The 24,072-nt window shown below is 49.1% G+C and overlaps 9 protein-coding genes across 9 annotated transcripts; 3 read left to right on the top strand and 6 right to left on the bottom strand.

The window, feature by feature from the left end:
* Positions 1-3,661, bottom strand: EURHEDRAFT_414115 (putative Chromo domain protein Chp1p). The gene is made up of 4 exons (XM_040782340.1): positions 1,973-3,661; positions 1,117-1,908; positions 739-1,067; positions 1-688 (listed from the first exon to the last, which is right to left on the bottom strand). The coding sequence occupies exons 1-4, from the start codon at positions 3,446-3,448 to the stop codon at positions 220-222; spliced, it is 3,066 nt and encodes a 1,021-aa protein (XP_040637388.1). The 5' UTR covers positions 3,449-3,661; the 3' UTR covers positions 1-219.
* A 121-nt stretch (positions 3,662-3,782) lies between these two features.
* Positions 3,783-5,428, top strand: EURHEDRAFT_414113 (Rab family GTPase). Its single transcript, XM_040782339.1, has 6 exons — positions 3,783-3,863; positions 3,943-4,069; positions 4,137-4,149; positions 4,258-4,647; positions 4,709-4,789; positions 4,847-5,428. The coding sequence occupies exons 2-6, from the start codon at positions 4,049-4,051 to the stop codon at positions 4,972-4,974; spliced, it is 633 nt and encodes a 210-aa protein (XP_040637387.1). The 5' UTR covers positions 3,783-3,863; positions 3,943-4,048; the 3' UTR covers positions 4,975-5,428.
* Positions 5,429-8,792: 3,364 nt separating this feature from the next.
* On the bottom strand, positions 8,793-9,527 carry EURHEDRAFT_459520 (acyl-CoA thioesterase; the record flags this gene model as incomplete). Its single annotated transcript, XM_040784590.1, has 1 exon — positions 8,793-9,527. The coding sequence occupies one exon, from the start codon at positions 9,525-9,527 to the stop codon at positions 8,793-8,795; it is 735 nt and encodes a 244-aa protein (XP_040637386.1).
* Positions 9,528-9,680: 153 nt separating this feature from the next.
* On the bottom strand, positions 9,681-12,555 carry EURHEDRAFT_387732 (Diacylglycerol acyltransferase family). The gene is made up of 3 exons (XM_040779717.1): positions 11,888-12,555; positions 10,827-11,834; positions 9,681-10,773 (listed from the first exon to the last, which is right to left on the bottom strand). Exons 1-3 carry the CDS (start codon positions 12,424-12,426, stop codon positions 9,792-9,794), a joined length of 2,529 nt encoding a protein of 842 aa, XP_040637385.1. The 5' UTR covers positions 12,427-12,555; the 3' UTR covers positions 9,681-9,791.
* Positions 12,556-12,795: 240 nt separating this feature from the next.
* Positions 12,796-14,473, top strand: EURHEDRAFT_379040 (benzoate 4-monooxygenase cytochrome P450; the record flags this gene model as incomplete). Its single annotated transcript, XM_040779130.1, has 6 exons — positions 12,796-12,816; positions 12,869-12,964; positions 13,010-13,079; positions 13,129-13,681; positions 13,733-14,105; positions 14,156-14,473. 6 exons carry the CDS (start codon positions 12,796-12,798, stop codon positions 14,471-14,473), a joined length of 1,431 nt encoding a protein of 476 aa, XP_040637384.1.
* A 444-nt stretch (positions 14,474-14,917) lies between these two features.
* On the top strand, positions 14,918-18,811 carry EURHEDRAFT_503820 (putative ABC multidrug transporter; the record flags this gene model as incomplete). Its single annotated transcript, XM_040785800.1, has 2 exons — positions 14,918-18,408; positions 18,463-18,811. 2 exons carry the CDS (start codon positions 14,918-14,920, stop codon positions 18,809-18,811), a joined length of 3,840 nt encoding a protein of 1,279 aa, XP_040637383.1.
* A 1,246-nt stretch (positions 18,812-20,057) lies between these two features.
* Positions 20,058-21,380, bottom strand: EURHEDRAFT_414110 (F-box protein). The gene has a single exon (XM_040782338.1). The coding sequence runs from the start codon at positions 21,185-21,187 to the stop codon at positions 20,150-20,152; it is 1,038 nt and encodes a 345-aa protein (XP_040637382.1). The 5' UTR covers positions 21,188-21,380; the 3' UTR covers positions 20,058-20,149.
* A 21-nt stretch (positions 21,381-21,401) lies between these two features.
* On the bottom strand, positions 21,402-22,660 carry EURHEDRAFT_482238 (ribosome biogenesis protein BRX1). Its single transcript, XM_040785517.1, has 2 exons — positions 22,373-22,660; positions 21,402-22,315 (listed from the first exon to the last, which is right to left on the bottom strand). The coding sequence occupies exons 1-2, from the start codon at positions 22,618-22,620 to the stop codon at positions 21,505-21,507; spliced, it is 1,059 nt and encodes a 352-aa protein (XP_040637381.1). The 5' UTR covers positions 22,621-22,660; the 3' UTR covers positions 21,402-21,504.
* An 8-nt stretch (positions 22,661-22,668) lies between these two features.
* EURHEDRAFT_414106 (pfkB family kinase) lies at positions 22,669-24,039 on the bottom strand. Its single transcript, XM_040782337.1, has 6 exons — positions 23,952-24,039; positions 23,518-23,905; positions 23,305-23,463; positions 23,196-23,257; positions 23,039-23,149; positions 22,669-22,991 (listed from the first exon to the last, which is right to left on the bottom strand). The coding sequence occupies exons 1-6, from the start codon at positions 23,996-23,998 to the stop codon at positions 22,829-22,831; spliced, it is 930 nt and encodes a 309-aa protein (XP_040637380.1). The 5' UTR covers positions 23,999-24,039; the 3' UTR covers positions 22,669-22,828.
* Between the last annotated feature and the right edge of the window lie 33 nt (positions 24,040-24,072).

Raw genomic sequence — 24,072 nt, 5'->3', positions numbered from 1 at the left:
GACGAAATGAACAGAAGTAAACAATAGTGGAATAAAGTCAGTCAGAACCAAAACAGGGTATATTTGAGCAAATCGAAAATGAACATAATAGATCCAACTTTCATCGCACAAGCCACACTAGTTTGTACAGAGGCAGCATATTTAAAATTACACCGGATCCTGCGCAGACTCCATCTTAGCCGCATTATATTTACTCGGCGGATCCGCACCCCGCTTCTTTTATTTACTCGGAGATTCTGCACCTTGCTTCTTTTCCTTTTCCTTGTCCTTGTCCTTCGAATATGACGACGAAGCCTTCCTCTTCAACTGACTCCAATACGTCCGATAATCAACCCCATACGCCTTGAAAAAGTCCATCGCTGTCTCCTTAACATCAACATGATTCCACAAATTCCAGCTCTTCAATGGCCTCGTCGTGATTATCGTAAATCGTCTAAAGCGATGACTATTAACGAGCGCCCAGCCGGCGAAGAATTCAGCTAGGTGGTTCGTGTCGCGTTGTTCTTGCGTGACCAGACCCCTGGTGTTTTCTTCGGTGCGGGTGCCGTAGAGGGGGATGGCGGGTGGTGAGATGACGCGGTTTTCAGGAAAGTCGTCGTGGATGCCGTCGAGGGGTTCAGAGTAGGTAAGGAAGGTACCGTTGTCGGTGGTGCTGAGTTGGGCGATTAGGCTATACATTGCTAACCAGCTGTATTCCGGTTAGTTCAATGTGATATAAAAAGGGGCTGGTGCACTTACACTCCCTGCCGTTGCTTTTCCGCAGGCTCTGGCTGCTTCAAGAGCCATCCGAGGACATTAGGACGTAGCATCATCTTCCAGCTTCCAGGAAACTTTTTCTTCGTCCAGTCGTAGAACCAAGCAAGGATGATGACTGTGGCATCTGGTTCACGGACCATAAAGTCTTCCGTTAAGAGAATGACCCCGCCATGGGGGAAGAGCCGCTGGAAGTAAGTCTTGTTGTCGCCCTCTCCTATTCCGGTTAGGGAAAAAGACCAGAAAGTAAAGGGTTTTTGTATAAGGCCACGAAGACTAAACATGGTATCATAATTGACAAAGCTGTCATGGAACTGTTCGAGCGTTAGTGACATTAAAGAGAATGCTCAGTGCACAACATACCAGCACAACACCACGGTTTATGGTCCGAACAAAACGCTCCCAATCCTCCTTAAGACGGCTGGAGAAGATCACAGCTTCATGCTTTCTCAAAAACTCAACTATGATTCCGCATTCGTCGTGGGCCAATTTATTTTCTGGTGGGCACATCAAATAGAAAACCGGAGCGCGCCCCTTCTCAACGTCATTCTTCGCCGCAAGCTCGTCGAATGTCATTTTGAACACATTGCTGAAGTAGTCATCTACGTCGAAATTCGCTACGGACAATTGCTGCTGTTGGATTTGCTGTTGGGCCGAATTTTTCTCCCGAACAGATGCTAGCTCGTCAGTTTCCATGGGCTGTTCTTGAGGAAGCACGGGGGTTTCGACATGATTGCTTGCATCCGCAGGAAGCTGCAGTTGCAGTTCTTGGGCGGTCTGGGCTTCTAGCAGGTCTTTCTCGACTTTTTGTTCTGTCGGGCTCGGGACGTTGTCCTGCAGTTCGGTCATCCGTGCAGGAAATTCTCGGAAAACCCTGTTCGGAGGCATCGGTCTGCCCAGGTATGCCAAAGGGTTTCGAACAGTCAAATGAAGAAACGTATCCGGAGAAAAATTGAAGTCATTGCGGAGGAAGTCGAAATCTGGCGAAGAGGGCGAGTACGCAAGTAGCACGTTTTTACCCCAGGTCGGTTCGTCGGGGTACGCTATCGCGAGAAAATTACCCCGTTGGAGTGCCTGTCCTGCCCTGTAAACATCTGGCTCCGTATCATCGTACCCCTCGATCCAACCGTTATCGTACCGGAAGTTGGTTTTCGACTATGATGCAATTATCAGTCTTGCTTGTTCGTTTGTTATGGATGATTTATATAGGCACACTTACTCTGTTGCACAGCTCTCTGTATTCGTCGAGCGTGCAGATCTGTTGGAACCAGACATCTGTCTTGTTGTCCTTCTTTGATTGTATAACCCTGGACCTTGACATGGGGCCCAACCCGCACAGTCGAACCGGTCCTATAAACCTTTTCTCTGGTCCGAGATACATGTTGACGAAAACCTCGCCATGGTTCCAAAACCTGGTTTGAGAGTATTCATCCCTGGCCCGACGGAAGTTGGCACCTTTGATTGCCATTGGCCGTCTTGGAGGAAGTGGTGGTATTAGCTCTTCATTGAACCATTGCCTGCAAACGCCGTCATTTTCTATTTGTAATTGAGAAGGATTTCGTTCATCAGGAGTGCCAGGACGGTCTCGTGAGAAGGTAAACTCTGGCCTCCGTGAATCGGGTGCCGATCTTTCGGAGTTGAAGGCATCTCGCGCGTGAACTGAACTGGCTCTCCATGGATCTTGTGAACCTTGTCTTTCCAGCAAAGGCGAGCGCCATGTTCGAGGGGATTCCAGTCTCCATGAGTCACGGAATGTATTTCTTTCAGGTATACGTGGAGCCCTTGGCGGGGATGATTCTGGTCTACACAAGTCCGACGTAAGCTGACGGCGAGGACCTGCTGCCGGACCGGGTGGACGATACCTATCCGAGAAAGAGTTGTTTCTTTCTACTGGCGAGGCCACAGGAGAGCTCCCTATGGGAGATTCAACTAGATGGTCCGCAACCTTAGGGGTAGCAACAGGCGCACCTGTTCGCGCAGGCCAATCCGATGGACGAATGAGCTCGAGCTGGTTGATGTCGGGAGGTGGTTCATAGCCTTTGGCCTTTTCAAAACGCCATTTGGTTGAAAGGTTACTAAATTGCTTATCCGGATCATCGGGCTTTCTGTTTTTGTTGCGAGCTGCCATCCATGGTCCATGCCGGTTCTGACCACTGCCAAACAAAACCATAGGAGGTTTCGGTGGGATGTGTCTCACGGTGGTAGGATGAGATGGAGGATTTATTCTTGTGGGTCCTGAGTCTGAGTTGTTCAGAGAAGGGTGGTTTGAGGAAGTAGGCGAGGCTGCGCCGTCAACGCGTTGCTTTTTCCTAGCATCTGTTTGCTCGCGGGACAGGCCTAACCGTCTCCTCTTGGCCTCGCGACTGCGTCCACGCTTCTCTCGTGCATCCTCCAAGGCAATCAGATGGTTTTCAAAGCTGACCAGATCAAACTCGGGTTGCTTCCCCTCTGCGATGGCCCTTCTCTTCTTTTTCCAGTCCAAAAAGGTTTCATTGTTGAAAAAAGACTCAGCAGGTTCCCAGGTGGCGCGTTCAATTGGATATCCCGCCCATTTGACCAGGTACATGGGCTGATCATCCTGAGTTCGTTCCGTTAAGATGGTTTCGACTTCATACTCCGATTCTTGCTCACTGGACACGGTGGAGGTAACCGAAATGTCATCGTCGTCCACATTGCACATCTCCACGTCAGTCATTGTGCCTGAGCAGTGGCGTAAACTGATCAATCTGGTATCATTGGTGAAGTAGAAGTGATTGGTGTTTTCTGGATGCAGTTATCCGGCAGCTGTGCGCAATCAGAGCTACATGCTGATGGATAATACAGCACTCAAGACGGCTGCCAGTAGAGCATCCTGTCAAGAGCAAGAACAGCACACAGTTATATTATATACCTTGATAGACAGTAGTAGTAGTGTAAATAATTTACAGTAGCCGTGTTGAGGTCTACTGGAAAAACACCTGACCGCCCACGTGACTACACTAAGTCCCTTTCAGCGACGACGGGCGGGCCAGGGAGAAGCCGCTCCACCTCCGGGGCCTCGAATGAATACAACTACTCTCAACTTCCCTTTTGCTACGGACCAGTCTGGCATCTGTTCCGTGTCTGTGCTTGTATGTGTCCCCCCCTGACCCGTCGTTATTCTCCTTGAAATTTCGCGATTTCGCTGCTAACGGCTTTGTCTTCTTCCAGTTTCTTTCCTTCCATTCTTCCTCGTGACGGCTCGAAGCCACGTCGAATTTCGTACCGTTTTTTCTATCTAAAAAGAGTGCTGGTCTAACTCCCACGACTACCCCTCATGGCTAACGACGAATACGACGTGAGTTTCTATTCTAATCATTTTTTTCTGCAAGAAAGATGACAGCTAACGGGCGTTGGGATACTAGTTTCTCTTCAAGGGTACGTTGCCACTCGTGTGATGATGTCCCTCCTTTCTTCGCCCCTTGCTCTTATTATTTTTAGCGGACTTCTCACCAGAACCATAACTAACGGCTATACTGCGCATAGTGGTGTTGATCGGTGATTCGGGTGTCGGAAAGTCCAACCTGTTGAGTCGTTTCACCCGCAACGAGTTCAACCTGGACTCCAAGTCGACTATCGGTGTCGAATTCGCAACCCGCTCCATCCAGGTCGATTCCAAGACGATCAAGGCTCAGATTTGGGATACTGCTGGTCAGGAACGTTACCGGGCGATTACCTCGGCCTACTACCGTGGCGCGGTTGGCGCTCTCCTCGTTTACGATATTAGCAAACATCAGACCTACGAGAATGTCAACCGGTGGTTGAAGGAGTTGCGGGACCACGCCGATTCCAACATCGTCATCATGCTGGTCGGAAACAAGAGCGATTTGAGACACCTGCGGGCAGTGCCCACGGAGGAGGCCAAGCAGTTTGCGAGTATGTTTTCTTTGTGCTCCCCAAGGGGGGTGAGAAGTGGGTCGCGCTGACCGCAACATAGGCGAGAACAATTTGTCATTCATTGAGACCTCTGCCCTTGACGCCAGCAACGTCGAACTTGCCTTCCAGAACATTCTGACAGGTTTGTATTCCCGCCGTACTTCGCTCGAGTCGCACATGGCTGACACAAAAATCCCAGAAATCTACCGCATCGTCTCCAGCAAGGCGCTCGAGGGTGACTCGCCCCAGAACCCGCTTGGGGAACGTCGCCAGGTCGTCAACATTAGCGAGTCGCAGGATTCGGAGCAGAAGCAGGGCTGCTGTTAAACGACTTCTCTTCCTTTCTCCTTTTGTCTTTTTTTAAATCCCCTTCTTGCTATGTGATAATTGAATGGTCTTATTTTGGTCTGTCTTAGCCTCCGGATGACAGACTCGCACATTTTATGAGGTTTACTCATCATTCGCCATCGAATCCTTTTATTAAATGGACTATTTTCTTTTCTTGTGTTCGTGGCCTCTGCTTTCGGTTTTATGATTAGCTCTTGATGGCTCATGTATGTTATGTGATACTGGTTATGGATCATTGAATCGTATTCTAGTTTATTTTGACTACTTTAGCGGTTCATCGTATCTGGACATCGTATTCTTCATGCCATTTCCTCACCACCTTACCACGGCGCGCCTGCGTATATCTGTCGTGACCACGAGGCAAGCCAGCTGTCATTTCTTTATTCATCAGGCCAACTCTGGTAAATCGACACTGCGCGTGCAGTATTCATGCCGGTTTCAGTATTCTTCTTCCTCCACATAATAGCGGCGATCTGGTTCCTCTGCGTGGACTGCCCTGCAACTGCCTTCGATTCGAGGAGTGGTAAGGCGTAAATGTCAAGGTGACTAGAGCAAATTGGATATATATCTACCCCGTGCGGGCTTCAATTCCCAGGCTCAGAAGGCCTGGATTGAAGGCTATCTCTTCTGTCAGGAAAGGTTGAAAAGATGACTGGACTGTGTCGCAGCTACAGCTACTGACAACACTATCTGTCTGCGTACATGGCATGGCGGTGATTGAAAAGGAAAGAATCGCGTCTGTCGAGAGCCTCCAAAACTGGTCCCAGTTAGTTCAGATAGATTCCGTGCCCGCAGATCACATCTGATATACTGCTTTGCAGCATGGTAACACGTTTTCTGCAGACCATGGTCGGGGTCTGTCACTGAACCATATATATCAGTATAGTAATCCTGACAGAGACAAGGCAAGCCTCGGGCATACTTTCAAGTCGGCAATGTTTTATGGTGCTCCAGCAGGTTGGCGATGCCATCTTGGGCATATCAACCAATACACTTTCTTGATTGGCTAAATCCAAATATAGGGATACAGATACTCTTCGTTCCATAAAAAGCCTCAATTTGTATTTTGCACGAATAATTTGCCTGGTCTTTGGGTGTACGTGAAGCCCTGTAATCGATCAGTCGCCCAAAAGGACAACCAAAGTTTGATATGAGTAATAACTACGGCCAGGATCTCCAACGTACACAAAGAATGAGTTGAATGTTCTAACTTATCGTTTTCGTTTGTCTTTATCCTGCTCGGTGTCGAATTCTGAGACTTCTGGGCTCCGGTCACTTACTTTCCTGACTTCATAGGGATCTTGCTTTCATTTATGCCATTTCCTCTGGTTCCGAGTGCCAATTTAGAAGACCTCTGCGATGACATCCGAGTAGTAGTACTGGACTCATTCGTGCACGGATCTAACAATAGTTAGCCACTTTGGTGGAACCAAAACAAGGAATCACGCAGAATGTCACTCTTACGTTTGCCTTCAAAGTTCGTGAAATGACTAGCTCAATAAAGTGGTCCCCCGATTCAGCTTCGGCGATATTTCCGAGTTATGAGATTACATGGCCAGCCATCAAGGCAATATGTTGGCCATAGTGAATGGATATTCCGATCTTCCACATACATTCATCCAACAAGAAGCCACAGGATGTGCCTGCTAGCTTTGAACTTCGATCTCAAGAGGTATTGGCGAGCGAGATGTCCATGATAGGAAGATTGTGATCGAGAAGGTGAAGTCGACAGCACTGGGTAAGACGCCCTGATTCATCATTCACCAGTCTCTATATCAGACAACGGGGGGAGCTTTTGTACAGTATTCTCACGTGGATATCTATTTGCAGTGCAGGTCGAACCCTAATGTAGAATGAATATACAGAGACATCTAGAAGAGTAGTGGGTAGGCTTCCGTTGAAGTAGAAGTCAGGGTTGCTGTCCATTAATCCTTGCGTGAGAAGGGATGTGGAAACGACTTTCCTTGTTCTCGAGAAACAATACTACTTTCGGTATATAGTCTGGTACTCACTTTCCATCGCCAGGACAGATATCACTGCATTCACCGCAATTGTCCACATTTGACAGCTATATTTAAGCTCTTACGTTTGAACGAACACCATACAGTACTGGTGTCTACCATGAGGCATTACTTTTGAGGACTCATGTTAATTCGAGATTTGGCAAGTCCCTGCTGAATGATATATACCTTCACAGGTGACCCCGCTGAGGCAGGTTTAGTGCCTATTTAACAAGGGCCGTTATTCAGAAGCCCAATTCCCTTGTTTATGCTCTTGGTATTGGCAGACTCGCGTAGATTACTTAACATAATTTTTTTTTTCAGAAGTTTGTCCACTTCCGGCTTGCTCTTTTCAGCCGAGTCCGCTCTCAGTGAAGGCATGGGATATGCGTGATATTGTGCTGTTTGTGATATGAATACTATTCTGTCCTTCCCTCATTTCTATGTAGCCACCGATGTCCTCGACTATGCTTAATGCCGCAAGCAGGAACGCTGTATATATCTTCTGGGCACGCATTGTGAGCAGCGTGTTTCCGGTTAGAACATGAAGTATCCTGAGCTTGGCAGGTTAAGCGAAGTCTACTTTAGCCCATCCCAAGAATCGAATGCCGTTGTCAGAAGGAGGTTATGTCTTCAACTCGTCCCTTTCAAAGTTTCTCACCCCAAATCTGTTCATGCATAAACACGAATTCATGTATAAGATTGGCTCTAACTCGGGGCTTTCTCGTCCAAACCACAGTTCAATCTCTGTTTTCGAGAGACGGCACTCTTGGGAGTCGGGGACTAAAGAAAGGATTCTCCTCGCCTATAATTCCTTCAGTTGTCTCCGGCTTTCTAAACTATCCAGGCACTACACCCATAGCTCCAGAATGGCTTCGACCTCGGAGCAATCGACGATCCACCACTGCCAGCCGCACGATCCGGGCCAGACTGGCTCATCAGTGCTAAGTGTGAAATTCGCTTCTTTATTAGCCTTTTGTCCTATTGCTCCTCCTTTAGTTTTAGAAACAATAAACTGCTGGGCTTGAGAGACAATATACTGACTAGAAAACCGCCTGCACTTTTTGCGAGTTTTACAATCATCACAGCATTGCCTGTTTTCGCGTATAGCGCGTCTACAGTCTTCTGAATTCCGTTAGCCAGTATCAAGACCTGCTCTCGTACCCGAACATGCCTGTGCTGCTTCTATGGGTCGATTCGATGGGGTTCGATTCCTGTGAGTCGTCCAAACCCAGCTCGATATTTGTCGATAATTGAACCTTTTATTCAAATCGATCATATCCTTGCGGCTGCATTTTATAGAAAGACGCCATTTTTATGGTGCATGAAGAGCTGCCGCAAATGAAACGTCGTGTTCTTGCTTTTGGTAGTGAGGGTCCTGCACGATTCCCCACATGACAGGCATTTTGACACTATCCTGACTCGTTGGATGCTTCTTGACAATCCAAGTACCTGAATCCGATATATTATCGACGGTATCCTTCATAGCACTGCTACATCGGGAAATCATAGAGAGAAGAGGCTGCAAAGTAGCTGCTGGCCTCGGCTTCATGAAATATGGTCTATCATAGCTCTAGGGCTCGATACAGACAATGGACTTGATAAAATGATAAAAAGCCATCTACAAATCTTACACGTTACATCCCAAATGGGAAATGTCAAGACTTGGGTTCACGTGCATCACATGATGCGACGGACCGAGGTGCCGCTTTTTGGTCCTCTAAAAGCCTCATATTCCAGAAAGAATTCGGAAAATGGAAAACTCAAGAATGGTGTCTCTTGTTGAACTAACGAACACTAATTCAGACAGCCGTATTCCGGACACAAGAGCTCGGGCAACTCCCCCAATCCAGCCAACAGACCCCCGATTTGCATTCCCTTGATGCGCTCGGCTTCATGCTCTTTCCAATCTGGATCAGTCTCTAGCGGTAGGAGATTACAATCTTTCAATGCCTCAATCGGCTGCACCGTCCGCCGCCCATCCTTGAAAACATACCGCCCAATCGCCGAGGCCAGGATATCCTCTTCTCGGGGCACTCTACCCTTCTTCCCGGGCTTTCTTCGGACGAAATAACTAACAACATACACCCATTTCTCGTCCCAACTCAACACTCTTGACCAAACCTCAACCTCCTCGAATGGCTGGATCTCTTTCCGGAACACGCAGCAGGTACTGCCCAACGCGATATTGAGATGTTTATTCCGTTTGGAGCGGTCATAATGCGATGCAGAGAGGACGAGCTTGAATAATCGACAAAGCAGTTGGGTGCGGTTGACGTCAAGATCGGTAAAATAGGTGCTATTCGACTTATGGCCGTTGTAGTCGCATTCCAGGGGCGCGGCGCGGGTGGTGGTGGTTAGGTACTTGAACAGCGATTTGGCATCATTCTTGCTGTTCTTCTCTCTGCAAACCGTCGGCGCAGTGGTTTGCTCGTAGATCCCCCATAGGACACGGACATGCCATGCGCCAGGAAGGACTTTGAGGTTGAAGAGGAGAAAAACAACGGCTCCGAGGACTAAGAGAGAGATCATCTTGCCATAAAACAATCGTGTCAGGTGAAATAACATTGAAGGGCTATATACCGGGTTGATATACCGCAGTCACGGAGCGTATACCGAAAAGCATCTTGACTCAAAATTGGGTTTAGAGCTGTTTCAACTAAGTCAACTCTAAAATGCTGAACCATGCCATTTAAGATCAAGACTACCGGAAAAATAAGTAACACAACGAAATGAGATTAAACTATAATACACAGCCGAAGCCTATTCCAATTAAAAGTATCCCAGCGCCGAACCCTATTCTACAATCTCAAACTTGATCGCCGAATCCCCAAACACCCCCTTCCAATCCTCATACAAACCCCGCAATCCGTCAATATACTTCTCTTGCAAGGTATCAATGTACTTCTCATCCTTCTCAAAGCGCTGCTGCACTACCGGAATTGCTTCTCCAACAACAACTCTTACCGGTTTGCGATACGGGATAAACATCCCAAACCGTCCGGTTGAAAATGACACGGGATGCCCCACAAAGCCCTCCCAAATCTTGGCGATCCCTTTTTTGAGTAGAGAGGAGTTGACGTCCACGGGCGAAAAGAGTTCGTTCTCTCCGAATGCAACTACGGGGACGAGATCAGCACCGGTTTCAACAGCAACACGGATGAACCCCTTTCGAATGCGGATTACAATCTCCATCGTGTCTGGCTGAGCGATCGCATATTCTCGACTTCCTCCGACGGTGATGGTAATTGCACGACCCATGCCTCTTCCGTCGTGGCCCCCGCGGATGAGATGTTTCACGCAGGAGCCGCGGGAAACACCACCTAACCCAGAAGCAAGAAGATACTCTCTAAGCAGCGGAGTGAAAAACGCCGCATCCTTCATGAGCAATGTATTCGTGATTCCCGGGAACAGGTACGAGAAACCCGCTGCATCAGACGCGAGCGCGCCGAGGGCCCCGCGCAGAGCAACACCATGCGGATGATACCCGAAGATGTACTTCTTCTGCGGGGAGAGCGGTGCAGTACGGTAAAGGGTAAGCGGGAAATAGGAGTTGTAGAGCCCCCACACCCAAGAGGTGCGGAAGGAGTCGCTGCGGAATGAGAGGCTGCCGGTTGCGTGGGATTTGGCGAAAAATTTGATGCATATGGTGTACAGCAGAGCAAAGAGACGGATTCGGGGAACCAGAAAGGCGGCGTAAGCAAGAGTTGGAAGGATAAACCAGGCGTTACAGAGGAGCGAGATGATGAACGTTTCTGCGATGCTTTTCGCGAATGATCTATTGTTGTTAGATGGAGTTGGAGGAGGACAAGGATTGAGAGTGAGACTTACTTGGATGGCTTTCCCCGCGACGGGACAGTTTCGAGCGTCTTTCCAGCACCATTGCTGATCTGAGCGACCTCTTTATCCTCAAACTGAGGCATATTCATATTCATCCGCTCAGGGTTTCCCAATAACTCAACCAGCTTATCAGCACCAACAACCCGTCCAGGAATACGACACTTCTCTTGAAGTACAGCAGCCTTCTCCCGATACGAGTCATTCCCCATGACCTTGAGTAGCGCCTGGCTCAATTCCTTACCACTGACATCTGGCGCGCGGGTTTTATTCCCATAAACCCCGATACCAATCCACTCCGCACGCGCAGCATTCTCATAACAATCCTGCCACGCTGGGAGAATCACATGCGGGACGCCGTTCTGAATAGCCTCGTACCATGAGTTTGCACCACCGTGGTGAACAGAGCAGACAACGTTACCCGTCTCCAGCATAGCCATGGGCTCGACCTGGAACCAATCGCGGATGCGCACGCGATCTGCTTCACATTCCGCCTTCAATGGTTCGACAGCGGAGGCGTACACATCGCCTTGATCGTAGGGATGCTTGGGAAGCTTCCAAAGAATCTGAGTGGACGGATCGGTCCAGTGATCGAGGAATGTCTTGAGACCGGTTGCGAGCTCGCGTGCCACATTTGGGTCTGGCGCGTACAACGTTCCCAGGTTTACGAGAACGGTCGGGGCTTTCTGCAGCCACCGGTCCATTTCGGGATCCTGATCTTTGACAGATGCAACGGGGAGAAGAATGGGGCCACACGGAATGACATTGTCTGGCACGTCCATTGGCCAGTCGAGTTCTTTCAATGCCGGAGAGAGATGGATGCGGTCTGGGCGCCAGGCGTCGGCGAATGGAAAGCGGCCTTTGATCTTGTGCTTGATGCGCCACTCGCGGATCTCGCGACGGCGACCACTGCCGTGGTACATTTTCGCTGTTTTGAGGAGGGCATGTGCGTTTGCTGGGATGAGGTGGAGGGGGAGGGGGTATGGGAAGCCGGTTCCGGGTCTACCAGCTCATTAACATGTGTCTTTTGAACTGAAGAAAAAAAGGGAACTCACAAAGGATACTTCCACAAGGGTGAGGAATATTTCTGCAACCCGAGCACAATATGGCTAAGCGAAGTGGTATTCATGAGCACTGCGGTATGTCCGGTGTTGCAGGCTGCATCGCGTCCCTGCAAGAAGAAGAAATCGCACACCACAATATCTGGTTGCACGGCCTTGACGGTCTCCACGCAGCTCTCATACACATCCACATACTCCTCTTCATTCCATCCCCAGATATCCTCGATCAAGGACTGGAAACCCAGGACAGCTCCTGTGGCACCCGGGGGATGAAATGCCCCGCGCTTGCCGGTGCGGAGGAACACATCTGTATTTGAGGGCCCACGAATGGGGTGAAAATGAATGCGAGAGTTAAATGAGCCATCGTAGAGAGGAGCGTTGTCGTGGAGAAGCTTATTCACGCGACGTTCAAGAGCTGGGAAGGAGGCGATGTGGATGTCGATATTGCCTCGGAGGAGAAGTTCATGAGAGAGCGCAAGAATGATGTTTGTTTGGCCGTGTTCGCTGTTGGCCAGGAAGAGTATTTTTTTCATATTGAACGGATTAACACCTATTCAGGTATGTGGTGCGTGAGGTAGATGGGTTTACTTCATAGGATGGAACCGACGACTTATATGTAGTACTCTGGTAGACAACTAGGAGACATTAAAATGGACAAGGACAAGAAAAAAAAAACCGTCCGACAATTCAAACAATTTAGACAGATCTACTGGATTAATTAAACTCTGAATCAAATCTGAAAAATGCATTAGAGCCAAATTTGAGACAGTTGAAACTGCCCTAATCTCCGGCGTCTCAATCCGGGAGTTTGACAGAGCCCTCTATACCGTGCCAGGTGATAAATAGATTCGTTCGTACAGCATAGACATGAGCATTGAATCAATAGTTAGACAAGTGCCACTATGATTGCTGCTATTATCTTGGTATGCTTATCCTTGTTCGGTCTGCCTTGGTGATACTAACATGCTACGGTAGATCCCATGCTTGGTCCTGTTGGGCTTTGCGCTCACGCCAAAGGGCCCTACCATGAGGGGTGTCCCTGGTAGCTGGACTGATCTTCTTCTTGCTGGTGTGAGTACTCAAGTCTCCTCATCGTGGGCTGTACTGATTCCACAGTTTGGTACCAAATTTGCCTTCCTTCGTGGCCGCAGTGCCCATAAGTTCAACGACTTGCATTTGAAATATGGTATGCTTCTTACTACTAGCTAGTCTTGATATGTATACTAATGTTGCAGGAAAAATTGTCCGCTTCGCCCCCGGTCAAGCAACAACGAACACCGTCAAAGCCCTTCGCAACATCTATGCCTCCGTCGGCAAAGGCAGCGTCTTCCTCAAATCCCCCTTCTACAAAGGCATCTCCCGTCGCAACATTTTTACAGCGCAAGACCCAGCATACCACGCTACCGTCCGCAAGTTGTTCAGCCCATCTTTGAGCCCGGGAAGTGTTCAAGCGCACGACGGAGTCATCCGGGACTGTGTGTTGCGCTTGCACGATGCCCTGAAGGTTAGACTCCAGCGCAATGACACGCTAGTTCTGAACGACCTGTACTATTGCCATGCGGTAGATACAGTTTCCGAAGTGCTTCTTGGTAAATCGCTGGGCTGCTTGAACCGAGGACGGCCCTACTTTTGGACCGAGCAACTCCCGCGAATCTTCTTTTGGGCTACTATCAGGGACCAATTCCAGGGCTCAGGAGTGCCCACGGTGATCAAGTGGCTTCTGCGCAGATTCCTTCGCAAGGGTATCCGGACGAGGGCCGAAGATGCCCGCATGCGTCTGATTAATGAGTATGCTCTTTCCGCTTAACTTTAGGCTATTGACAATTGCTAATGGAGCAGACAACTCCGTGCTCAACATACGAGGCGGGACATGATGGTCGAAATCATGGAACGAGCGCCCATGACTGACCTCCCCGAGGCCGAAATCGCTGAAAACTTTTCCGCCATTATGTTGGCTGGCTTCCACACGACCCAAAACGCGCTTTGTGCGGCGATCTACTTTGTCCTGACCCACCCCGAAGCCCACGCCAAGTTGAAAACCGAATTGGACAGTGTCTACTCCTCCCCGAAGGACATTGATGGGCAGGTGCAGAAACTTCCATACCTTAATGCGGTAATCACCGAGGCTATGCGGTTGTATCCACCCGTACCGGTGGGAGGACCCCGTGTGTCGCCCGGAGCATACGTGGACGGCACCTATATCCCAGCCGGAGTAAGTTCCCCAACAGTTACAGAAAAGGAAGTCTTTGCTAACTTTGACAGACTGAAATTTGTACCTCTCTGTTTGCCCTTCACCACAACCCTGAATACTTCAACGCCCCATACGAATTCATCCCCGAGCGCTGGACAAATCCTAGCAACACTGACCGTAAAGAAGGAGTGCAGGCATTCCTGGTTGGCAGCCGGTCATGCGTTGCCAAGTACTTTGCGATGCAGATGATGCAGTTCTCACTGGGGGCATTCTTCCTGGAGTTTGATGGCCAGTATGTTGGCCGCGTCAAGGATTGGCAGCGACAGAGCGAGTGCTACGCCTTCTGGGAGCTTCCTGACCTGCGGGTCAAGATGAGTACACGTGCGTGATTATTGAAATAGTCTAGTTAAATTCCTGCCTTGTTTTTGTGTTGTTTTCTCTTCTTGTACATCGTTACATATTGGGTATATACTCCGGCAGATAAATGATACAATGTGACCAACCTATTTTGTATTCCTAAGTTTATTCCTTAAGTTTATTTTACCCAATCAGTCAAGAATATGCGTCTAAACGAACAATTACCGAGCGTCAAACAATAAGCGTTCGGAGTTCCCTTCATTCTGACCAAAATTGTGACAGCCGGCGAAGTTTTAGGTTAGGGCTGAGTCTCAATTTTGGGTCGTTTCAGGTGTCCACTTTCCGCGGCGCCCTTATTCTTGCATCAAACTAATCATCCAAACTATATGCCGCGTTCTATAACATTGTTTTAACATTGCTTCTATTTGCACGTTCTACTTGTAAATCCTAATTCTGACTTCAACAATGTTTTAATCATGGCAATAACCCTCTCCCACCACGAGAAGGACATCCTCGCCCGCCAACTCGCCAACCCTCCTGCCCAGAAAATCGGCTTCTTTTCGCTATATCGCTATGCCTCAAAGTGCGATCTTGTCGTACTGGCTATTGCCAGTCTCGCTGCCATTGTTGGTGGTGCTGCACTCCCTGTTTTCACCGTACTGTTCGGACAGTTGACCTCGAGTTTTCGCAAGATCGCGATCAATGCAATCACCCTTGAGCACTTTGACCAGGAGCTCACGGATAATGTGTTTTATTTTATCATACTTGGAGCCGGCGAGCTTGCAACAATCGCCATAGCCACGGTCGGGTTTATCTACACCGGCGACCACGTCGTGCAAAAGATCCGAATCGAGTACCTCGGTGCCATTCTACGACAGAATATCGCTTTCTTCGACTCGATTGGCTCTGGGGAGATTACCACGCGAATCACGGCTGATACAAATCTGATTCAAGATGGTATTTCAGAAAAGGTCGCGTTGGTGTTGACCGGGTTGTCTACGTTCGTGACTGCATTTATCATCGCCTACATCAAGTACTGGAAGCTGGCGCTCGTCTGTACGGCTACATTACTCGCCCTGCTGGTTATCATGGGTGCGGGCTCGACTGGTATGCTTATCTTCACGAAACGTGCCCTCGAAAGCTCTGGTCGCAGCAGTAGTCTGGCAGAAGAGATTCTCGACGCTATGCGGACAGTGGTTGCGTTCGATGCACAAGAGACACTCGCGAAGAAATATGAGTCTTTGCTCAAGGAATCGGAGAATCCGGGAAAAAGGGCACAGATTGCTTTTGCCCTGATGGTAGGAGGCCTGTTCTGCGTTATGTATCTCAACTACGGTCTAGGATTCTGGATGGGATCGCGGTTCCTGGTTGATGATGACGATAGTGTTCAGGTTGGGGATATCCTAACCATCCTCATGGCTATCATCCTCGGCTCCTATAACCTGGGCAACGTCGCACCTAACGGTCAGGCACTGGGTAGTGCCATCGCGGCTGCTTCAAAGCTCTACAGCACCATCGATCGTGAGTCGCCCATCGATCCCTCATCTGATGAAGGCGAGAGACTCGACAAAATCGAGGGAAATATTTTTCTGCACCGCGTCAGCCATGTATATCCCTCCCGTCCTGAAGTCTTGGTCATGGACGACATGACCCTTTCCATTCCTGCTGGACAAACAACAGCCTTCGTCGGACCCTCCGGATCCGGAAAGAGTACCATCATCGGCCTGCTCGAGCGATTTTATAGTCCCATCTCTGGAAAGGTCTTTCTCGACGGCCGCGATATCCAGACATTGAATCTCCGCTGGCTAAGACAGCAAATCTCCCTGGTCGGTCAGGAACCTCGCCTCTTCGCTACAACCATTTATGAAAATATCCGTTTCGGGCTACTGGGATCACAATGGGAGAACGAATCCGAAAAAGACATCCAATATCGTATCGAGGATGCTGCTCGCATGGCCAACGCACATGAATTTATTATGAACCTACCGGAACAGTATCAGACCAACCTGGGTTCTGGTGGATGTTCGCTGTCTGGTGGACAAAAGCAACGTATTGCCATCGCTCGGGCTGTGGTCAAAGATCCACAGATCTTGCTCCTTGATGAGGCTACTTCAGCCCTCGACACCAAATCTGAAGGCATCGTACAGGCGGCGCTGGATCGTGCAGCTGAGGGCCGTACGACAATTGTCATTGCGCATCGATTGTCGACTATTAAGAATGCGCATAATATCGTCGTCTTCGTGAACGGACAAATTGTCGAGCAGGGCTCGCATAAAGAACTTATTGATTCACAAGGTATCTATCTCGATCTAGTCCAAGCCCAGCGGATTGAACAGATCCGGCAGTCGATGCATCTCGAGAAAATGACCTTCCTCCTCGACGCTGATTCATCCAGAGACACGTTTCTATCTGACTCTGATTGCTATTCTTACCATTCAAGTCTGGATGAGAAGAAGCCACGAGTGCGGCATTCAATGCTGCCCGATCTATACCCAGAACCGTCCCCACCGTCGACCCCGGAGCCAAAGCAATTATCCTACTACTCCCTTTCTGAACTGATCAAATTCATCGCCAGCTTCAACCGCCCCGAGTGGCCAATAATGAGTATTGGTCTTCTCGCCTCGATCGCAGCCGGCGGCATCCAGCCCTCGCAAGCTGTATTGTTCGCCAAAGCAGTCACCACATTGACCCTGCCGTCGACGGAGTATGGAAAGCTGCGCCACGACGCCAACTTCTGGTCACTTATGTTCCTCGCTGTCGGTATCGCCACGTTCCTCCTGTACAGTATTCAGGGAACATCATTTGCATACTCTTCAGAGAAGATGATTTATCGTGCGCGCACAGCTGCATTTCGTGCGCTGTTGAGACAGGATATTTCCTTTTTCGACCGTGAAGAAAATTCTACCGGGGCACTGACCACATCGCTATCAGCTGAGATCAAGCACCTCACTGGTATCAGCGGCGTTACTTTGGGCACCTTACTGATCGTGACTGTCAACCTTGTTGCTTCGCTAACAGTGGCATTAATCATGGGCTGGAAGCTGGCGCTTGTCTGTATCTCAGCTGTGCCTGTCCTTCTCGCATGTGGATTCCTCCGAGTCTGGCTACTTGATAAATTACAAACTCGTGCGAAAAAGTCATACCAGGCGTCCGCCAGCTCAGCTTGTGAAGCTGCCTCGGCCATCCGCACTGTCGCCTCATTGACCATGGAGACAGAGGTGCTGGCATCCTACCGGAAACAACTGCAAGCACAGCTCCGCGCGGATATCATCCCGATTATCAAATCATCAGTTTTGTACGGGGCATCCCAGGCATTGCCATTCTTCTGTATGGCGCTGGGATTCTGGTATGGTGGACGCTTGCTGGGACGCCACGAGTACTCACTATTCACATTTTATGTCTGTTTTAGCGAGGTAATCTTTGGCTCTCAAGCGGCGGGGACTGTATTCTCGCATGCTCCGGATATGGGGAAGGCGAAGAACGCAGCGACTGAGTTCAAGCGTCTCTTCGAATCGAAACCAGTCACTGTGAAGCAGAAGGAAAAGAAGCATGACCAGCCCGTTACATCCATGAAAGGCGCAATCGAATTCAGGAACGTCTCATTTACCTATCCCACCCGTCCTGAGCAGCCTATCTTGCGGCATCTGAACTTGACGGTCAAACCAGGTCAATACGTCGCTTTGGTTGGAGCAAGTGGTAGCGGAAAGAGCACGACTATTGCCATGCTCGAGCGATTCTATGATGCGGTTTCCGGACAGGTCTGCGTCGATGGCAGGGATATCACCCGTCTGGATCTGGGATCATACCGCAGCTTCCTGGCGCTGGTCAGCCAGGAGCCTGCATTGTTCCAAGGCACGATCCGAGAGAATATTCTTTTGGGCCGATGCGGCGATGAGTATGTGCCAGAGCAGGTGTTAATCCAAGCATGTAAAGACGCGAATATCTATGATTTTATCATCTCCCTTCCGTACGTCCCTCCCCACATCCTTTCCCTGTACCAAAGACTAACCACAACATTAAGACAATCCTTCGACACCCCCGTTGGCAACAAAGGCATGATGCTTTCCGGCGGCCAAAAGCAACGCCTCGCTATTGCCCGTGCCCTCATCCGCGACCCTAAAATTCTCCTCCTCGATGAAGCCACCTCAGCCCTCGATTCTGAATCTGAGAAAGTAGTGCAGACGGCGCTGGACGCTGCTTCTCGTGGACGGACGACGATTGCCGTTGCGCATCGGCTGAGTAGCATTCAGCGTGCGGATGTGATATATGTTCTTGAACAGGGTGAAATTGTTGAGAGCGGGACACATAAGGAGTTGATGAGGAGAGGAGGGAGGTATTGCGAGTTGGTGAATTTGCAGAGTTTGAGTTGATTCACTGTATTATAGACTGTATAGTAATAATAGACTGTATATCTTACTTTCAGAGCATTTGACTATTTCCTCCCTTCGCCTCTCTTCCTTTGGTATCTTCTCTCATCCATTACTCATGCACACTGCAGGCTCCTTTCTTGCCCTATCTCGAGAATGCCATTTACGTCCATAGTCCGATATTCAAGAAAAACAACTCGAAAACCTTACTAACGACAATTAATCCCAAAAGCTAACAAAACAGATGCACATATCCAATAAGACAAAACCCTCGATCTGAGAGTCAATTCCATGCGCTTGAAAAAAAAAAAAATAATAATAATAATAATGCGTGGCTCGGTCAAGCCGGTGTATTTGCATATAAATAAACGTGCTGATTACTGACATCAACCTGCAACCCACGGAAACAAGACTGGTACACGAATAAGTTGATGAAATAACTCCATGGAAGCTGCAGAAAGGAAAAAAAAAAAAAAAAAAAAAACCGGAAAGTCACCCAACCGTTCCATCAGCAATGTAAAGAATTGCGGATATAGCAACATAGCTATTTCTCGTTGTGAGCTGGACAGGAGTCATAGTCAAAGGCAGTATGCCGAGTACAATCCTCTTCCTTGCCTGAATTACAAGCTATTCCGGTATCCAGGATCGAAATCATGTGGAACCTCACTCTGACTGACTGGTTTTGCTTCGAGCCAAAATGTCGACAGCTCTCGGAGAGAGATTAAGCGACAGAATGACTCCGGAAGGTCATAAAATCCGGATTGAACACGCGATGGAAGCAAGAGAAACTTGTATTTGAAAAGAAGCACATTCGCATTAAATAGGGCCCCTAGGTGTGCACAGAAGCATGGTGCACACAAAGACCTGCTGCGCAAAGACACAAAAATAAGGGAACCCCAGCCATATGCATAATACCTGGCACGGGAATATCAGATATCAAGCCACGATGCAATTCCCCAACGAAAGGTCCTTATCAAATATTTGAGCGGAGCCCAATTTCTGGGGCTTTCTACTTTGTAAGAAGTCCACTGAATCAGTCGGTCAGCAGGAAAGGTCCTGTTCCTAGGATCAAAGGCCTTGATATCAGAATGCAAGATCTCGACAGTAATCACTTTGCTGAAAGGATGAGAAAGAAACCGAAATATGCGGCGCCCAAGATAGAAGATTTTTGAGAGACAATTTCCAAAACCGACCAACACATTGGATACGGCAGGATAAGGACTCCTTAGCTCTGCATATTGATATAAGTATCCGAAGCGAAGAGCCAAACGAGGTCGTCTCGAGTCTGTATTCAATACCGCGAAGGACAATATACGACTTATCACGTGTATAAAACCAGGTCTAAGCAATCCCCATATCTCTATCATAAATAGCAGCTCTAACATACTCTACATCCTCCCCCCTCTCAAGCATAACCCGCTCCAACGTCTCCCCAAATGTCTCCCCGTTATTCCGGAACCACTCCCCTAGCGACTCAATGAACGCCTCCACCTGTTCCTTCAACGGCGCGTGCTCCCGTAGCCACAGTACCTGTCCGGGATCAAGTTTCATCATGTCCTCGACCACGTAGTAATGCGGTATCTCATCGCCCCAGCCTTCATACCCGGGATCATGGAAGATGTCGTTCCGGAAGCGAGAGCGGTATTTCACGGGGTCCGTGGAATGTGTATAGAAGTACTGATCTGTGAAATAATAACCCGGGGACTTGACCTCCCCCGACATCGGCAGAAAGTTAAACGTCAACTGCCCATTACCAGCAGAATTCCTCTTCCGGAACTTCCTCTCAATCGTCCCATTACTAGGACAGATATGATTCCGTACAACATCGTGCATAACACCCCGCAAATCTTCAATCTCCACCAGCTCTTCATTCGACCAGTTATGCAGTAGCTGCGCCCTTTCTAGGACTACCGGCCATAGATTCCGCGTATACCTGTCGAACGTCCTCGTGTGGAACGCACGGCTATACAACCACAACCGATACACGGCCCTCCGCACCCTCCACTTCTCATCATAGCTCAACAACCGCCGATTTTCATAATCAAGCTTCCATTTCTTGAACGGGTAGATAACCTCCCACTTCCTTGCCACCTGCCCGACCTCCGTGATCTGCTTGAGCAGCGGGAACGAAAGGGGTGCTTCGCGCCGAATATGCACCGACTGGGACTCGTTCTGCGTGACCAGTTGGATTATATCGTCAATCGGAGAGAATTCATAAGAGGCAACAGTGTAGAGGATTTGGAGTTTGTTGGAGGTATTTGCGTTGAGAATGCGGTGGAAGCGGCGGCAGGTGGAGGCGAGAGACAGGACGTCGGTTATTGAGGAGGATGAGAGGAAGATGTGAATGAGGAGTTCGGTTGGGAGGGTTTTGAATTGCATCACGTTTCGTTGTGCGTTATACTTCGTATTGTATGCTTGCTGTGTATGCGATGAGTAATATCCAATGATGCTGGATGGGTAATAATGCTTGTTAATTCTAGGATGCGGGCTCTAACACTGTCAAAACCAAGCAATATTCTAAGGAAAGAGCATTCAGCCACAAAGGGCCGAATTGCGATATTAAAGCCATGAGGTTGTGAATGTTGAAAGATGGAGATGAGTCAAGTTGAAGGTTATTGCACAGCTTAATAATACGGTATAACTTTTATGCAACCAACGCCTAACCATATACTATGAAACAAAGGAATAAAAACAGATTATGAGAAGATCTTTTTGGTATCCAACGCACTCGGCTTGATGCCCGCCTCCTCGTTCAATCCCAGGGTCGTCCGCTTGGTCACCCGGTCCGTCGTGGTATCGCGACGCTGACCGTACCGAGCAGCCTTGTCCATGCGAACCTCGCGACGAACCTGGTTAGGACTGACATACTCCTTGTTCTCGTAGATAACCGGACCACCGAAGCTACCCTCCAGAATGACAATCGGGGTAAGGACGAAGCGAGGTCCAATCTCAACGAGCGAAACGTCTGGACCCTCCTTGTTCTTGTTGTCACCCTCCGCCTCACGGACTTCGTACACACGAATCCAGATCTTCCCATCGACACCAAAAATACCGATAATCCGGTCAACGAACGGCTTCATACCCCTAACACCCCGCTTCGGCACACAGAACACACCGCGCAGCATCTCTTTGATCAGCGAACGGTACTCCGTCCCCGGCTGGCCGTTCATAACAGGTCCCTGCTCATCGAATGAGCGGTCGAACACCACAATTCCGCGACCACCCTTCAGACAGTTCCCGCTGAAGCCTGCGTTGACCTCGCCCATGGTATGCAGGTTGTTCACGTGGAAGCGAATCGTAGGGCCGTTAGGGGGGCGCGAGAGCCAGAGGTAAAGGTCTTGGCCGCGCTTGCGGGCTTCGAGGAAGAAGATGACGTTGCAGGAATGGAGGTCTGCGAGTGAGTTGAGGAGGAGGTTGTATCCGGCTTGCTTCTTCTTGCTGTCGAGCTTTGTCTCTTTGTAGGTGTGGGGGAGGAGGCCGGCGAGATCTGCCAGAAGATGTCGGTGGCTTTTTGTTGTCAGTTTCTTTTTTTTCCTTCTTCCTCTCACTGTGAAGAAAACATACCGATATGTGACACCCCGCGAAGTCAACATCAAAACTCGGGTCTTAGGCATCATTCCAGAGGCCAGCTGCTTCTGCGCAGAGCTCAAGGTCTGTCCATCTTCCTGCTCGTCCTCGTCCTCTTCCTCTTCCTCGCTAGTAGTATCGTCGGCATCATCGATGAAGTCCTCCATCTCGAGATCCTCCGAATCCTCTTCGGCCTCAGCGCGCCGTGCATTCTTCTTCGAAACTGTTTTGTAAACGGCTGCCATTTTTAATGTGTTTAATTGAGTGGTTGAATTTGCGATGCTGAATGCGCTCCGAAAAATCGCAAAAATTGCGGGCAGAATATTTCTATTTTCACCGCCTTATCACGTGTTTTTATTTCCCGATTAGGAATGGAGCTTTCCGATCTGAAGTTTCTCAGCTACAGATATATAAGTTGTTTAAAGAGAATACAGAGCCGAATGCTGTCAGAAACTACGTATCCAGCGCCCGTGCCAAACCGGCAAACCCATCCTGCGCCACTTTCATCCCAGCAACCCGATTCGCAAAGCTCAGTTTCTTCGTCGTATCCCAGTCATCCTTCCAAAGCAGGCCGTACAGCATTCCAGCGATAAACGTGTCTCCGGCGCCAATTGTACTACAAGATAAGCAGGAATCACTTGAGAGGAGGAGGGGTGGACTTACTCAACGACTTCGAAGTCAGGTGCAGAATAAGCCAGGTTGTGGATTAGAATGGTAGATTTGGTTTCTAGAACGACGGCGCCGTCTTGGCCCCATGTGCAGCAGAGTAGGGTCCTGGAGAGTTAGTCAGAACACGCCGTAATTTAATGAGGGGTCATACGCATTGTGCGTCAACTTGGCTTGCTCCCGGAGACACTCTTCAGCCGATTTATAACCATTTCCCTGTAATCATCAGCGAGTCATCAAGCATCAAAGGATACCATGCTAACCAGAGCCCAGCTCTTCGAGTAAAATACTACATCAGCTTCGACAGCTAATTCCTGCAACCCCGGTCGCTGAGGTTTCTCAACCTCAACACTAACCCGAACCGACGGGAACTGTTGACGGAGATACTTGATACCAGCCAGAACGACATCGGGTATACGGCCCTGAGACGTCAATATCACTCACATTCACTACCATGGGGCTAAAAGAGTACCAACCTCAAAGTGAAACCACGTCGTCCTCGGTCCAACCTCATCAATAACCCTCTTCAGCTCATCAACACTCATCTCCGGCAGTTCATTATAATTGACAATCGTCCGACTCCCCGTCCCAGAACTCTTGATAATATAACTCGACGCAGGCTCACTAAATTCCTCCCTGTAAATACATCGATCCAAGTTTACTTCCGGCTCAAACGCAGTCTTGATCTGCTGCGATGCCACGGAGGACTTTTCTGGGAGAATGGCCACGAGGTTCAATGAAGCATCCGTGGTTCTTGCTGTCAGTTGTTGGATGACCTCTAATGTGTTGGGACAGTTGCCTCCGCGTCGCCGGGAGATGCTTGATGCTCGTAGTTTTTCATCTTCGCCGGGATAGTGGGGTGTTCTGAGTATGTTAATTGTTTGGTCGCGGATGAACGGGGTCGACTCACGTTAGAATGGTATCGACATAACAGGCTCCTACTGCGACGAGAGACATTTTGGGTATCATATAGTTATCAAGGCAATTGATACACAGCAACAAATACAATTGGAAATGAAGAGATACCCTTC

The sequence above is a fragment of the Aspergillus ruber genome (genome assembly GCF_000600275.1).
Source record: "Aspergillus ruber CBS 135680 unplaced genomic scaffold scaffold00020, whole genome shotgun sequence".
Classification (NCBI taxonomy): Eukaryota; Fungi; Ascomycota; class Eurotiomycetes; order Eurotiales; family Aspergillaceae; genus Aspergillus; species Aspergillus ruber.
Note: the sequence above shows the minus strand (reverse complement) of the source record. Positions and strands in the feature narration are given on the sequence as shown.

Excerpts from the sequence above, each read along its gene's own strand:
- EURHEDRAFT_414115 (XM_040782340.1), bottom strand. The coding sequence starts at position 3,448 with ATGACTGACGTGGAGATGTGCAATGTGGACGACGATGACATTTCGGTT. Across the intron at positions 1,909-1,972 it reads ACAGAGAGCTGTGCAACAGA|TCGAAAACCAACTTCCGGTA; the intron begins GTAAGTGTGCCT and ends ATTGCATCATAG. Across the intron at positions 689-738 it reads GAAAAGCAACGGCAGGGAGT|CTGGTTAGCAATGTATAGCC; the intron begins GTAAGTGCACCA and ends ACCGGAATACAG.
- EURHEDRAFT_414113 (XM_040782339.1), top strand. The coding sequence starts at position 4,049 with ATGGCTAACGACGAATACGAC. Across the intron at positions 4,648-4,708 it reads GGAGGCCAAGCAGTTTGCGA|GCGAGAACAATTTGTCATTC; the intron begins GTATGTTTTCTT and ends ACCGCAACATAG. Across the intron at positions 4,790-4,846 it reads CTTCCAGAACATTCTGACAG|AAATCTACCGCATCGTCTCC; the intron begins GTTTGTATTCCC and ends CAAAAATCCCAG.
- EURHEDRAFT_387732 (XM_040779717.1), bottom strand. The coding sequence starts at position 12,426 with ATGAAAAAAATACTCTTCCTGGCCAACAGCGAACACGGCCAAACAAAC. Across the intron at positions 11,835-11,887 it reads CCCTTGTGGAAGTATCCTTT|ACCCGGAACCGGCTTCCCAT; the intron begins GTGAGTTCCCTT and ends ATGAGCTGGTAG. Across the intron at positions 10,774-10,826 it reads TCGCGGGGAAAGCCATCCAA|ATCATTCGCGAAAAGCATCG; the intron begins GTAAGTCTCACT and ends TAACAACAATAG.
- EURHEDRAFT_414110 (XM_040782338.1), bottom strand. The coding sequence starts at position 21,187 with ATGCAATTCAAAACCCTCCCAACCGAACTCCTCATTCACATCTTCCTC.
- EURHEDRAFT_482238 (XM_040785517.1), bottom strand. The coding sequence starts at position 22,620 with ATGGCAGCCGTTTACAAAACAGTTTCGAAGAAGAATGCACGGCGCGCT. Across the intron at positions 22,316-22,372 it reads TCGCGGGGTGTCACATATCG|CCACCGACATCTTCTGGCAG; the intron begins GTATGTTTTCTT and ends GACAACAAAAAG.
- EURHEDRAFT_414106 (XM_040782337.1), bottom strand. The coding sequence starts at position 23,998 with ATGTCTCTCGTCGCAGTAGGAGCCTGTTATGTCGATACCATTCTAAC. Across the intron at positions 23,258-23,304 it reads ACTCGAAGAGCTGGGCTCTG|GGAAATGGTTATAAATCGGC; the intron begins GTTAGCATGGTA and ends TGATGATTACAG. Across the intron at positions 23,150-23,195 it reads GCCAAGTTGACGCACAATGC|GACCCTACTCTGCTGCACAT; the intron begins GTATGACCCCTC and ends CTAACTCTCCAG.